The sequence below is a fragment of the Danio aesculapii genome, unplaced genomic scaffold (genome assembly GCF_903798145.1).
Source record: "Danio aesculapii unplaced genomic scaffold, fDanAes4.1, whole genome shotgun sequence".
NCBI lineage: Eukaryota > Metazoa > Chordata > Actinopteri > Cypriniformes > Danionidae > Danio > Danio aesculapii.
The window spans coordinates 7501-22679 of NW_026613873.1; the positions used below are offsets into that span (position 1 = coordinate 7501).

The 15179-nt window shown below is 35.0% G+C and overlaps 1 protein-coding gene across 1 annotated transcript in view; it reads right to left on the bottom strand.

Moving 5' to 3' along the window:
• LOC130220483 (protein phosphatase 1 regulatory subunit 12A-like) overlaps nucleotides 1-14947 on the bottom strand; it is a 21003-nt gene extending 6056 nt beyond the window's left edge. Inside the window, exons 1-11 of the mRNA XM_056452759.1 lie at nucleotides 14780-14947; nucleotides 11581-11655; nucleotides 10769-10851; nucleotides 7918-8111; nucleotides 7735-7838; nucleotides 6985-7182; nucleotides 5647-5735; nucleotides 5379-5558; nucleotides 5193-5291; nucleotides 2778-2868; nucleotides 170-280 (exon numbers count right to left, since the gene is read on the bottom strand). Of these exons, the coding sequence (XP_056308734.1) occupies nucleotides 170-280; nucleotides 2778-2868; nucleotides 5193-5291; nucleotides 5379-5558; nucleotides 5647-5735; nucleotides 6985-7182; nucleotides 7735-7838; nucleotides 7918-8111; nucleotides 10769-10851; nucleotides 11581-11655; nucleotides 14780-14947 (1392 nt within the window). The remainder of the gene's footprint in view (nucleotides 1-169; nucleotides 281-2777; nucleotides 2869-5192; nucleotides 5292-5378; nucleotides 5559-5646; nucleotides 5736-6984; nucleotides 7183-7734; nucleotides 7839-7917; nucleotides 8112-10768; nucleotides 10852-11580; nucleotides 11656-14779) is intronic.
• Nucleotides 14948-15179: the final 232 nt, after the last annotated feature.

Here is a 15179-nt window from a genome sequence, read left to right on the forward strand (position 1 = left end):
TTACTACAACTTCTTTGTTAAGTTGCTTTGATAGAATCTACATTGTAAAAGCGCTAGAGAAATACAGATTAATTGAATTTAAAACAAACACGGCATGCCTGACCTTTACCCCTGCACCATTTCAGACTGGTTCATCAGTGATATTAGTCTTAAACTCCAGCTCTCTCACCCCTTCCTCTGCCTTCTTTTGCTTCCCTTCTTTCTCCTCGTCTTCTTTCTTCCCCTTGTTTTCCGTCTTCATTGTCTTCTCGGCTTCCTGCAGGTCTGTCAGAGTAACACCCTAAAGAGAAAACACACACACAGCAATGAGTCTGGACACACTTTGAGAAACTGCAGCTCCACACACACACACTGATGTTTTCCTTATGTTCAGGTCAGAGGTCAGGGTTAAAGGTCATACGGTGTTAGCGAGAGCTCCTGCTGGCTGTTTACTGCAGATTCCACATCACAAACATCACTATGAACACTTCTGAGGGAACACTAGTAGATGAATTTATCATTGTTGTATCACTGGTTTCAAATACTTATTTGCTAAATGTCACATATAAACAAACTGGACTGTGATTGGCTGATTGACATGGTAAACAGATCAATCTGGGTCAAACTTTTCCAGTCAAAATCCTTGTTTAAAGGAAAGTTTCAATGCAAATTATTTAACATACTTAATATTTAACTATTACAGTATTATACAGAATCAGCCGTTATTTAATATTTGCAGTTTTATTTTAAGTATAGGTTTTAGTAATCGTGCGGTTGACATTTCAATATTTCTATGTATTTATATTATAGGTGGGCATAGATTAATATTTTTAATCTAGATTAAAATGGCTCATTTGAGTTCTTTTGAAGGCATTCAGAATATGTGTGCTACCCAAATAATAAGTCTTCGAGAACGGGTTTCTCAAGCCAGGTGGCGCATTACACCAGGGGCTCATCTCCTGTTTACAAAATGCATCACAGTCTGCTTGAGAAACTGTTCTACCATGATGAAAATAAATGATGTTCAATAAGATGTACTTGTGTTTATGAACTGTTTATTCAGTTAAACATGAATTTTGAACTGTAGGCCTACATAAACTCCAAACAGCGATTTTTGATTACCTTAATCCGACTAAAGCAGGGATGTCCAAACTCGGTCCTGGAGGGCCGGTGTACACGAGAGTTTAGCTCCAACCCAAATCAAACACACCTGAACCAGCTAATCAAGCTTTTACTAGGTATACTAGAAACTTCCTAGCAGGTGTGTTGAAGCAAGTTGGAGATAAACTCTCCAGGACACTGGCCCTCCAGGACCAAGTTTGGGCACCCCTGGACTAAAGTCATAACTGAACTAAACAGAAATGGAATTAAGATGTGAAGTATGCTGATAATAGTGGCATTATTGAAGTAAACACCACAATTAAACTATTACCGTCATGTAGGACTTTTCGCCATATTTTCTGACAAGACACACACGCGACTGTCAGTAAAGGACCGCACACACATACACACAGACGTGTGTGCACACACATCGTGAAATGCTTAAATCCTTACTCCTTATTTGCGTCTAATACCACAGTTTGTCACGGGGGCATGAATGAAATGTCCATGAGTTAAAGTGAAACTGCCGAACTGCAGTTAAAGTCACCCAAAATTACAGGAAACTCTTAAATGAAAGCTCTTCACGTAAACACCTTCATTATATTATTGTCTATTAAGGCAAATAACTAGACTACAGATGTCCATGTAAGCGCAGTCAGTCGTGTCTTCGAAGTAAGTGAAAGATCCAGAAGGGCATGCTGCTGATTTGATTCAGAAGGGAACTTTTTTGTCACACGGCTCACCTCACCGATCAGGTATACATCCTACATAGCTCGTGTAGAATAGACCCAGCTCCCAAACCAACTTTGAGAATAGATTAACGGCGATATTTTTTTTTATCGCGCGATAAGAGTCTCTCGTTAACTCAGCACGTTAACCCCGGTCATATATATATACACATACCTGTGTGTGTGTGTGTATATTTATTTATTTATTTATTTATTTTTACACATATATACACACACACACACACAACAGTTCTGTCTGGTTCTCGAATGTGATTGGCTGATAGCCGTGATATTAAATATAGCAGTGTGATATGGCTGTATATTGTCACAGCCGATATACAGCCATATAACACTGCTACTCGCTATATATATATATATATATATATATATATATATATATATATATATATATATATATATGTATATGTATATATGTATATGAATATGTATATATGTATATGTATATGTATATGAATATGTATATATATATATGTATATGTATATATATATATATGTGTGTGTGTGTGTGTGTGTGTGTGTGTGTGTGTGTGTGTATGTATGTATGTATGTATGTGTATGTATGTATGTATGTATGTATGTGTATGTATGTATGTATATATATATATATATATATATATATATATATATATATATATATATATATATATATATATATATATATATATATATATATATATATATATATAGTAGATTTAAAAAAATTATCACAAAAGGTGTAGTATTTTAATAGACTGAAGAAATGTTTTTTAATTACTCTTCATCTATCTCCATATGTAGATTTTAATTGTAACACAAATTATGATTTTTTTTTACTTCTATTTATAAATAGCTTGATTTTGTGTTAAAACATATAAACACACTGTTCAGTCAGGGTGTCTTGCCTTATGTATAGTCATGCAGGATTTGATTTGTGTTTAGATTAGCATAAACAGCAGCGGCAGGACTGACCTGTGTGGAGCGTCTGGACTGACGGGCATGTCTGGATCGAGCTTTTCTCTGAGCTTCAGCCTCCTCATCGCGCACAGGAGTCAGATATGACCTACACACATACACACTCCAGCTTCAGCCAGTGAAAACAATCAGTATTTAGCTAAATTTAGTCTAAAACAGACTTCCAGCTGTAGGACCTGGGTTTAATCTGGTTTAACACTTTGCTAAAAACTAGTTAGAGCTGGTAGATTATCTCTGAGCAGCAAATAAACAATGACAATATTCAGATACAAGGCCAGAAACAAGTTAAAAAAATATATAGTGCTAACACATTTACAACATAATGCTACCATGTTTCTATGATTTAACTCAATGCTAGCATGATTTGACAATGCTCGCATATTTCCAGCATGATTTAATTCAATGCTAAAATGTTTTCTAGCATGATTTAACACTATGTAAGCATGTTTTTTAACATAATTTTAAGACAAGGCTTGCATGTTTTAAAACAATGCTAGCATGTTTTTAGCATAATTTAACACAACCTTAGCATGTTTCTAGCATGTTTACAACACAATACTAGCATGTTTCCAGCATAATTTAACTTAACACTAGAACCTTTCAACACAATCCTAGCACGTTTCTAGCATGATTTATTACAATGCTAGCATGTTTCCAGCATGAATTAATTCAACGTTAAAATGTTTTCTTGCATGATTTAACACTATGTAAGCATGTTTTCTAGCATAATTTTAAGACAAGGCTTGCATGTTTTAAAACAATGCTAGCATGTTTTTAGCATAATTTAACACAACCTTAGCATGTTTCTAGCATTTTTAAAACACAATGTTATCATGTTTCCAGCATGATTTAATACAACAATAACATGTTTTCTAGCATGTTTCTAGCATGATTTAACTTAATGCTAGAACCTTTTAACACAATCCTAGCATGTTTTTAAGCATGATTTATTACAGTACTAGCATATTTCCAAAATTGATTTAACACAACGTTAACATGTTTTCTAGCATGATTTAAAACTAGACTTGCATGTTTCTAGCATGATTTAACTCAATGCTAGTATGTTTGTGCTTGATTTAACAATACTAGCACGTTTCTAGCATGATTTAATACAATGCAAGCATGTTTTCTGGCATAATTTAAGACAAAGTTAACAACGTTTTCTAGCATGATTTAAGACAAGGCCAGCATGTTTCTAGCATGAATTATACAACCTTAGCATGTTTTTAGCATGATTTAACACAAGGCTAGCATGCTTTAACACAATACTAACATGTTTCTAACACAATTTTAAGACAATGCTATCATGTTTTCTAACAGAATTTAACTCAATACTAGTAAGTTTGTAGCATGATTTAACAATACTATAATATTTCTAGCATGATTTAACACAACGCTAGCATGTTTTTAGCATAATTTAAGACAACGTTAACATGTTTTCTAGCATGATTTAAGACAAGGCTAGCATGTTTCTAGCATGATTTAACTCAATGCTATCATGTTTTAACAATAGCATGTTTCAAACATGATTTAACACAATGCTAGTATGTTTGCAACATGATTTAACACAATACTAGTATGCTTCTAGCATGATCCAACACAATGCCAACATGTTTTAACACATTGCTAGCATGTTTCTGGTATGATTTAAGCCATACTAGCATGTTTCCAGCATGATTTACCTCAATGCTAGCATGTTTTAACAGTTTGTCATGTGACTTGCTAATTTATATTGACCAACATTGATAGCCTTCTAGTTGTAATGAGCTGTTAAAGTCTATTAGCAAGTTGATAATCATGTTTCTAACATGATTTAACATTGTTTGTAATATCACAGTTCACATACCTATGATTTAACACACTGCTAACATTTCTTAACACACTGCTAACACATTTCTAGCATGATTTAATGGGCTGCTCGTGAGTTTTAACATGTAGCATGTAACATTTTTCAAACATTTAAGACTGCTGACACAGTTTAGCATGTTGCTTACATGTTTCTAACATGAATTAACAGCGTCGTCATGTTTTAGTTAACATTTCTACAATTAGCATAATATAAATATTTCATCACTCCACCTTATTTTACAGATTGCTAGAACTACTTTACATGTTTTAAGATGTAGCATGTTTAAAATATGATTTGACGTTATGTTAGCGTAATTTATCACTAGCATATTCCTAATGTGAAATAACACAACGTTAGCTTATTGCTAACATATTGCTAATCTATTTTAATATGTGGCCAGCATTTTTGTTATAAGATTTTAATGTAGAAACGCATTCACAGATTAATCGTTCACATTGTGTTTAGAAAGTAAATTGGTCAGACGTAATGTTACATTGACTCCAGGCTAGCATGGTGTGTTGTTTTATTAGCACCCTGTTGCTTGTAAATCATCACACACTCACTTGCGTCTCTGTTTGGTCTCCGACTCGCCTGTCGTGGTGGTTGTTGTCGTTACAGAATTGGACACGGGATCCTTCTTTTCGGCCTCTTCCTGAGCCGACCTGCCAAAGAAAAAAGCAGATCGTATAAATGCAAACGACTCAACTATCACGCTAACAAAAATCACGCTCAATTAGTCAAAAACGCACCTCTGAGCCACTAGATTAGTGAGGCGACTTAATCCGGAGGTTGTGCTGGTTACAGAGGTCACTGAAGACTCGTCAAGTTTCCGCCCATAGGATGAGCTACGAGGTAATGAAGGATTTGACGCATCGCTAGCGGATTGGGTGTTCAGGCGGCGTGTGTATGAAGAGCTACGACTCAACAAGCTACACACAAACACACAGACAAACATGATGATGAGCTTGGAATAAGTTCAGAACAGGAAATGAGGTTTGTGTTTCCTGTGTCACTCACCTGCTGGGGTTGTCGGAGTTAGTGCTGTTGTCGCTAATGCTAAAAAGACGTCTGGATGGAGTGGGCTGAACACGCGCTAACCTGGGCTCCTGAAGACAGGAAGTGACATCATTAACAGGTGCCATATTGTATCATATATATCAGCACAATATAGGGATAGGGTGCATTGTGATGTTTTACTTCACAAGTAGCATATTTCTAGCAGGATTTAACTCCGTGTTAGAATGGGATAGCATGGTTGCTAACTTGTTTCTAAGATGATTTAGCACAATGGATGCAAATTTTATCAGGTTGCTAACATGGTTCTAACATGATTTAGCTCAATTCTATCAAACATTTCAGGTTGCTAGCATGTTTCTTGCATCTTGCAGCCTGTTTTATGAGGCTGCTAGCATGTTTCTACAATGATGTGACACTGTTCACATTTTAACACTGCATAATTATCATGTTTTTTAGCATGCTTGAACTCAATGCTAGTAAATAGTATCAGGTTGCTAACATATTTCTATAATGATTTAGCACAACGCTAGCAAATTTATTTAGGTTATAAACATGTTTAACACACGGCTAGCCTGTTTTGTCAGGCTGCTAGCATGTTTAGACAAGGATGTAACATACTGTTAACAATTTTACCACTGCTAACATAATTACCATTTTTGAACACATTGCTAGCAAGTTTCTAGCATTATTCAACTCAATAATAGCACATTGCAAGCCTTAATAACCTTGATTTAACACAATGCTAACATGTTTTATCAAGTCATTTTTGGTAAGAATAAACACATTGTTAGGTGTTTAGCTTGTTTCAACAATAACTTACACTGCTAACACATTTTAACATAATTTTAGAGACTACACTTTGTTAACCTTGACTTAACACAATGCTAACATGTTTTAACAAGTCATTAGCATGTTTCTGGTAAGATTAACAAAATGTTAGGTTTTTAGCTTGTTTCAACAATGATTTAAGACACTGCTAACATGTTTCATGAAGTTGTTAGCACAGTTTTGGTAAGAATAAACATATTGTTAGGTTTTTAGCTTGTTTCAACAATAATTTAACACACTGCTAACACATTTTAACATAACTTTAGACACTACACTTTGTTAACCTTGATTTAACACAATGCTAACATGTTTTAACAAGTCGTTAGAATGTTTCTGGTAAGAATAAACAAAATGTTAGGTTTTTAGCTTGTTTTAACAATAATTTAACACACTGCTAACATGTTTTAACACTGCCAGAATGTATTAGCACCGTGCTAGCATGGCTGTAGCATGATTTTTTTTGCATGATTTTGTTTGTGCATACTGTATATGTGTGTGTGTGTGTTTTACCTTATTGTCAGCTTCAGAGCTCAGTCTGGGACTGGATGCAGAACGTGTCATTCCCAGTTTAGTCTCGGGGTCCTTCAAGGCCTCGCTGGCTGCATCTGAGGCCCCGGTGGAACCTAGAGTCACAGAACTTCCAGCTTTACGCAGAGACGTTCTCCAGGAGCCTGGAGCCTCAGTCACAGGGGTCCGACCCACTTCAGCCTGAACACACAGGAAACACACTTATTCATTCATTCATTCATTTTGACTGAATGAACCAGCGACCTTCTTGCTGTGAGGCTGTGTGCTACCCACGGCGCCACCATGATGCCCGGAAACACACTTATTTTATATTATATTATATTATATTATATTATATTATATTATATTATATTATATTATATTATATTATATTATATTATATTATATTATATTTTATGTAATACTTCACAACAAAGTTTAAATTTAGTAAATGCACAAATAAAAATAGACAAAATTAATAAACTTTTTGTTAAAAATTCAATTTAAGCTAAAATATAAAAATAAAAATAACATATTATTTAACAGTTATCAACAACCTAAAACTAATATTAGCATATATTATAGCAGAAATATACATTTAAAATAATATACAAATTCCCCAAAATCGTCTAATGTGCTGCTTTGGACGCACTCTAAATAATACATTAACATTTGTCCAAATCGTCAGAAAAAATTATTTAACATTTCAGAAAACTGAAAGCTTTAAAGTGGTCATCTGGTAAATCTGGTCACCTTTTTAACCTGGTTATGAGCAGTGCTGGTCACAGAGCTTGTTACTGGCGCTGCGTTTCGCTTGTTGTTCAAGTTGTTGATCATTTCTCGAGTTTTGGCTTTTTCTGGTAACACAAACATCATCAGTTAGTTAGTTAATGCCGTTTTTGATTGACAAACTAAAAGTGGGCGGGGTCTGGTCACCTGACTCTGTGTCACTCTCTGATTCGCTCTCTTCCTCCGAGCTGGAGCTGCTGGAGGGCTTTGATTGACTGGCTGTGCGTGTCGACTCGTCTTCATCCTCCTCTGTGGGCGGAGTCTGAAGTGTGGGCGGAGCATGTTTCTCCCGCTCATGCAGAGTGATCTTCTCTCTACTGCTCATACGAGAGATCGACGTCCTGCGGGTCACATGCACGTCATCCAGTCAGGGAGACAGAAATTAAAAATAACATGGACATGGTTTAATATAACTACTACGCAAAACTATATAGACATTATTAAACCAAAAACGAAAAAAAAAAAAAAAAAAGGAAAAATTTGAAATTAAAACTAATGCAAAATACTGACTAAAATGTAAATTATTAAAATTACCAAAAGAATTAAGAGAAATTCAATTTTATTTCAGTTTAACTTATAATAACTATAAATTAATTAAAGAATACTGTAATCTAATAAAATGGTAAAAAAGGTATAAAAATTACTCATTGAAGCTAAAAAATATTATTATTATTTAAATATTTTATATTATTAACATATTTTGAAAGCAAATAATAATAGTAATAATAATAGTAATAATAATAGTAATAATAATAATAATAATAATAATTAGTAATAATAGTAATAATAATAATAATAATAATAATAATAATAATAATAGTAATAATAATAATAATAATAGTAATAATAATAATAATAATAATAGTAATAATAGTAATAGTAATAATAATAATAATAATAATTAGTAATAATAATAATAATAGTAATAGTAATAATAATAATAATAATAGTAATAATAATAATAATAATTAGTAATAATAATAATAGTAATAATAGTAATAGTAATAGTAATAATAATAATAGTAATAATAATAATAATAATAGTAATAATAATAATAATAATAATAATAATTAGTAATAATAATAATAGTAATAATAGTAATAGTAATAATAATAATAATTAGTAATAATAATAATAATAATAATTAGTAATAATAATAATAATAATAGTAATAATAGTAATAGTAATAATAGTAATAATAATAATAATAATTAGTAATAATAGTAATAGTAATAATAATAATCATAATAATAATAGTAATAATAATAATAATAATAATTAGTAATAATAATAATAGTAATAATAGTAATAGTAATAATAATAATAATAATAACAATAATAATAATAATAATAGTAATAATAATAATAATAATAATAATTAGTAATAATAATAATAGTAATAATAGTAATAGTAATAATAATAATAGTAATAATAATAATAATAATAATAATAATAATAATAATAATAATAATAATTAGTAATAATAGTAATAGTAATAATAATAATAATCATAATAATAATAATAATAGTAATAATAATAATAATAATAATAGTAATAATAATAATAATAATTAGTAATAATAATAGTAATAATAGTAATAGTAATAATAATAATAATAGTAATAATAATAATAATAATCATAATAATAATAGTAATAATAATAATAATAATAATAATAATTAGTAATAATAATAATAGTAATAATAATAATAATAATAATAATAATAATAATAATAATAATTCTGGCAATTGACTTGTTTCCAGTGCATGTTGGGCTCCGGCAGGGCTGCGCTTTGTCACCAGTTCAGTTCAGTTCTCATTTTTATGGACAGAATTTCAAAGCGTAGGCTTGGGCTGGAGGGGTACCGTTCGGGGACCACAGGATTTCATCTCTGTTATTCGTAGACGATGTCGTTCTGTTGGCTTCTTCGAACATGGCCCTTTAGCATGCACTGGGGCGGTTTGCTGCTGAGTGTGAGATGCTGCTGAGGCTGGGATGAGAATCAGCACCTCCAAGTCCGAGGCCTGGTGCTCCAACGGAAAAAGGTGGTTTGCCAACTCCAGGTTGGAGGTTGCAGGTTGAAGTCCTTACCCTAGGTGGAGGAGTTCAAGTATCTTGGGGTTTTGGTCACGAGTGAGGGAAGGATGGAGCGTGAGATTGACAGGCAGATTGGTGCAGCGGCAGCAGTAATGCGGTCAATTTACCGGTCTGTTGGGGTAAAGAAGGAGCTGAGCCGAAAGGCAAAGCTCTCAATTAACCGGTCAATCAACCTTCCTACTCTCACCTATGGTCATGAGCTTTGAATCATGACCAAAAGGACAAGATCTCGGATACAAGTAGCCAAAATGAGTTTCTTGTGTAGGGTGGCAGGGCGCACCCTTATAGACAGGGTGAGGAGCTCTGTCACCCGGGAAGAGCTCGGAGTAGATCCGCTGCTCCTCCACATCGAGGGAACTCAGCTGAGGTGGCTCGGGCATCTGTTTCTGATGCCTCCAGAACGCCTACCTAGGGAGGTGTTCCAGGCATGTCCCACCGGGAGGAGGCCTAGGGAAAATACCCAGGACACGCTGGAGGAACTATGACTCTCGGCTGGCCTGGGAACGACTCGGGATCCCCCCGGAGGAGCTGGAGGAAGTGTCTTGGGAGAGGTAAGTCTGGAGTTCTCTCCTAAGACTGCTGCCCCCGCGACCCAGCTCAGGGTAAGCGAATGAAAATGATGATGATAATAATAATAATAATAATAATACAAAACAACAATTTTTTTAACAAACTAATTTCAAGAAATGATTACAAAATATTTATCAAATATTATAATATTAAAAATACTAACCAAATTTTTTATTTAAAAAACTAATTTAAAGCAAAAAATGTAAAAATAATATTTAAAGTTATTGTAATTAATTATATATAAATTTTCTCACTTTTAATCACTCGAAATAAAGGATTGAAATGATGGAGAAACATTATGATTGGACGCTGTGTGTGTGATGTCACCTGCGAGGTCGAGCTGGTGCCATGGAAACAGGTGGGCTGGTCTCAATGACAGGCGTCTGGATCTTCTGTTTCTCAGAACGCATCTGGATCAAAAACATCAACAACGGCTATTACCAGTTCATCATCAACACAATTCATGCATTATAAAGTAACGACCAGAGAGTGGAACACGCTTTATAGTATATATATACGCTTTATAATTATTGCAGATATAAAATTTAATATTGCAGATATTGAAAAACCAAGATCCAATTATCCTGTGAAATTCATTCATTCATTTTCTTTTTGGTTTAGTCCCTTTATTAATCTGGGATCGCCACAACGGAATGAACCGCCAACTTATCCAGCATATGTTTTACGCAGCGGATGCCCTTCCAGCTGCAACCCATCACTGGGAAACACCCATACACTCTCATTAACACACATACACTACGGACAATTTAGCTTATCCAATTCACCTATACCACACGTCTTTGGACTTGTCGGGGAAACCGGAGCACCGAGAGGAAACCCACACGAACACGGAAACTCCACACAGAAATGCCAACTGACCCAGCTAAGGCTTGAACCAGCGACCTTCTTGCTGTGAGGCGATTGTGCTACCCACTGCGCCACCGTGACGCCCTATTTTCCTGTGTTACCTCTGCTTTCATCCTCTACAGACTCACCATATCGTCTTTTCTTTGAAATAACCTCATATTTTTTGGACTTTCTCGTGGCACTGCTCAATATCTTAGATTAAAAGCTGGCTTTGAACATGAAGCAGAGCGGTGATAAGATTGCGAACGCATAAACACACAGCTCAAACTTACAGCATTCTGCTTCTTCTGCAGCTCCTCCAAGTTTTCAACGATGTTCTCGTCCGCCACGTCCAGTGGAGTTTGGCCCTACGACAGAAACACGATATTATACACAGAAAATTGTCCAATTTATCTAGTTCTAGGTCTCATTTTACTCTACACTCACTCTGATATTCCATTCACGCTCGCCATAACACACCACTTTTATTTAAGCTCATGTACAATGTTTATTTTGCTAGCGGACTTTGTTATTCTTTAGGTCAGGGGTCACCAAACTTGTTCCTGGAGGGCCGGTGTCCTGCAGATTTTAGCTCCAACCCTAATCAAACACACCTGAACAAGCTGATCAAATTTTTACTAGGTTTACTTGAAACACCCAAGCAGGTGTGTTGAGGCAAGTTGGAGCTAAACCCTGGAGGGACACCGGCCCTTCAGGACCGAGATTGGTGACCCCTGCTTTATGTGAATATACAAACGGTTTAAGTTAATCCACTGAACATAATGCTTTTTTTGGTCATCTTAAATTAAAGTCTGAACATTTGCTTCTGTGTTTGGAGTGGCGCTCCTTTTCTGATGATGTCAGTTTGACGCTTCAGCCACAATATTCTTAGCCACGCCCCTTTTACCGTTAGTTTGCTATGAGGGAATGATGCACAAAAAGAAAGCGCCCTACTTTCTTTTTGTGCACATATACCCCTACAGTAGCTATTAGTGTGAACATGATTTATAAATATGGCAAGAGAAACTTGGCTTGAAAAACCAAACTAGAAAGATTGAAGAGGTTTTGGATTGATGAATGGATGAATAACCTATTTTTTTTAGCCATTTCATGTCATTTACCACTAAAACATTGCATTTTTCCTGATCTATAATTAGCTGTTAGCTGATGTTTCTTGATCTAGGCAGTTCAGTGATTTGTAAAACACTGGTTTTGTTTTGTTGAGTTTGTGATTTCTTAAGTATTGGCAAAAGTATTTTTCTTACATGATGGCTAATTGAAAATGAGATTTAAATAATGACACTTTAGAGTTATGTGTGTTTGCAACATGGGTAGATATGAAGTATAAATCTAAACAGCGCCCCCGGATGGCTGATTTATGCCAAATTTCTCACATTGATCTAGGTTTCAGTTTGATTGGCCTCAGTTTACCTTGTCAAATAGGTGCACAATTTTAATTGGCCGATGATGGTCATGTTTTTTTTAGATACGCCAGTGGTAATATAAATATGGGTGGCACCTTGGACAAACACCAAAATTGAATGCCAAATTTTAAGTCTGTCAGACTAAAGGTCTTTTCACACTGAAGTCTGAAGATTTCGTATGCATTTTGTGCATATTTCAAATCCAAAAAGTCTGTCATGCACACAAACCGCATGTGTAGTCCGATGCGTATTAATCCTTAAAGGTTTTTATAAACAGTACCTACCATCCTGGTTTCCAAACTGTTTCTCAGTTACTTGTCACAAACGGCCTTTGTATGTCGTGTCTTTATATTCCATAATTTGCTCATTATAAAGGGCTTTGTGTAGCAAGACCAAGTGGATTAGTTTTTCTGACGCCATTTTAGATTTTGCCTTTCACTTATAAAGCACCCCTGAATTGTCAAAACATCTTTCAAAACTCCTTTATGGATGCGAAATACAAGAAAGTGAAAAAATATAAAATCAAACTGAATGTTTCAGAGGCAGTGTGTCAATGCGATTGACACAATTTGAGGTCGAATTCATTTTTTAACATGTGAAAATTCCAGATGTAAATTTTGGATTCAGCGTGCAATAACCTTAACAGCTGCAGAGTTAGGGGGCGTTCACATATTGCATCCAAAAGCACGTGGAAAGCATGAGGCATGTGCTTACTTCACCATTTTCAACACACTTTGCGCTCGCGCTCCCATGTCTTGTGCCACTGCTAGGCAAACGCCAACCGTTTTCTTGCTGCAGCTCTGATACAAGTTTTATTTATGGAGAAAATTAAAAAGCACTGCAGTGTTTGGGTGTTCTGTGTTACCAAACAGATCTAGCAAAATGTGTATATTCCATACAAAGTATGAAGCCCATTGGTCAGCTCTTGTCATGTGACTTGCAGCGCTTCACGACATTCTGAAAAGTTAAGATTTTTTTCAACTAGGTGTGCCTGGAAAACATGAGTGTGTTTCCATTGGAAATAGTGATCTTGCACATACAAAAGATGTGATGTTTTCGCTGTTTTTGTATGGGGTTTATGTTATAGCACCACCATCTGGCCAAAATCCTACATTTTTTAGTTTAAATATCAACTGAAATCAAACATACATATTCTCATTTCAGTCAAGAGTTGTAGCCACTTTAATAACAGCGGCTTATTTCACAAGAACTGCAAGTTGCTGAGACTTATTTCATTAAGTTGATGTGCTTCCAGCTGAAACAGAATATTGAGTAGGGGGCATAATTGTGTGTGTGACAGATTTTTTGATTTTTGAATACGTATAAAACGCATACGAAGCCTTCGGAGTGTGAAAAGACCTTTAGTCTGACAGACTTGAAATTCGGCATTTAATTTTGGTGTTTGTCCAAGGTGCCACCCATATTTATATCATCACTGGCGTATATCAAAATAAAACATGTCCATCATCGGCCAATTAAATTTGTGCACCTATTTGACAAGGTAAACTGAGGCCAATCAAACTGAATACCTAGATCACTGTGAGAAATTTGGCATAAATCAGCCACCGGGGGCGCTGTTTAGATTTATACTTCATATCTACCCATGTTGCAAACACACATAACTCTAAAATGTCATTAATTAAATCTCATTTTCAATTAGCCATCATGTAAGAAAAATACTTTTGCCAATACTTTACAAATCACAAACTCAACAAAACAAAACCAGTGTTTTACAAATCACTGAACTGCCTAGATCAAGAAACATCAGCTAACAGCTAATTATAGATCAGGAAAAATGCAATGTTTTAGTGGTAAATGACATGAAATGGCTAAAAAAAAATAGGTTATTCATCCATTCATCAATCCATAACATCTTCAATCTTTCTAGTTTGGTTTTTCAAGCCAAGTTTCTTTTGCCAAAATGTATAAAGCCTGTTCACACTAATAGCTACTGTATGAGTACATGTATAACAATTATTAGCCATATTACAATCCACACCCTATTGCTCAAGGTCTTGAAAGCAGTTCTTGTTGTGAGTGTTTTTTAGGATGATACAAGTCCCTGTACCACATTATTGACGGCGCTCATGTCACACATGTGTTCGGCGAGAAGACTGCAGGCCTCTTCCTGACCCCAGTGAGCTGCCGCATGGAACGCCGTCCAACCGTCACAGTCCCGACTGTCCACGTCTATCCCACACTTCAACAGCACCCTGATGCAGAGGGTCACAAACATAGCAAATGCTTGACATGCATGATTATACAGCAGGGCTATTCAATTAGTTTGTCATGGGGGCCAGTTCACGAAAAGTATCCCAAACGAAGGGTCGGAGAGATATGACTTGCAATATGAGTGATGACACAACAGCAATTTAAGAGCCCATATGTTGTATTTTTGCTCCTTTAGACACCCATGTTGGCGTTTTCTACATTAAAATGTTAATATATTGTATTTTGAAACTATATAA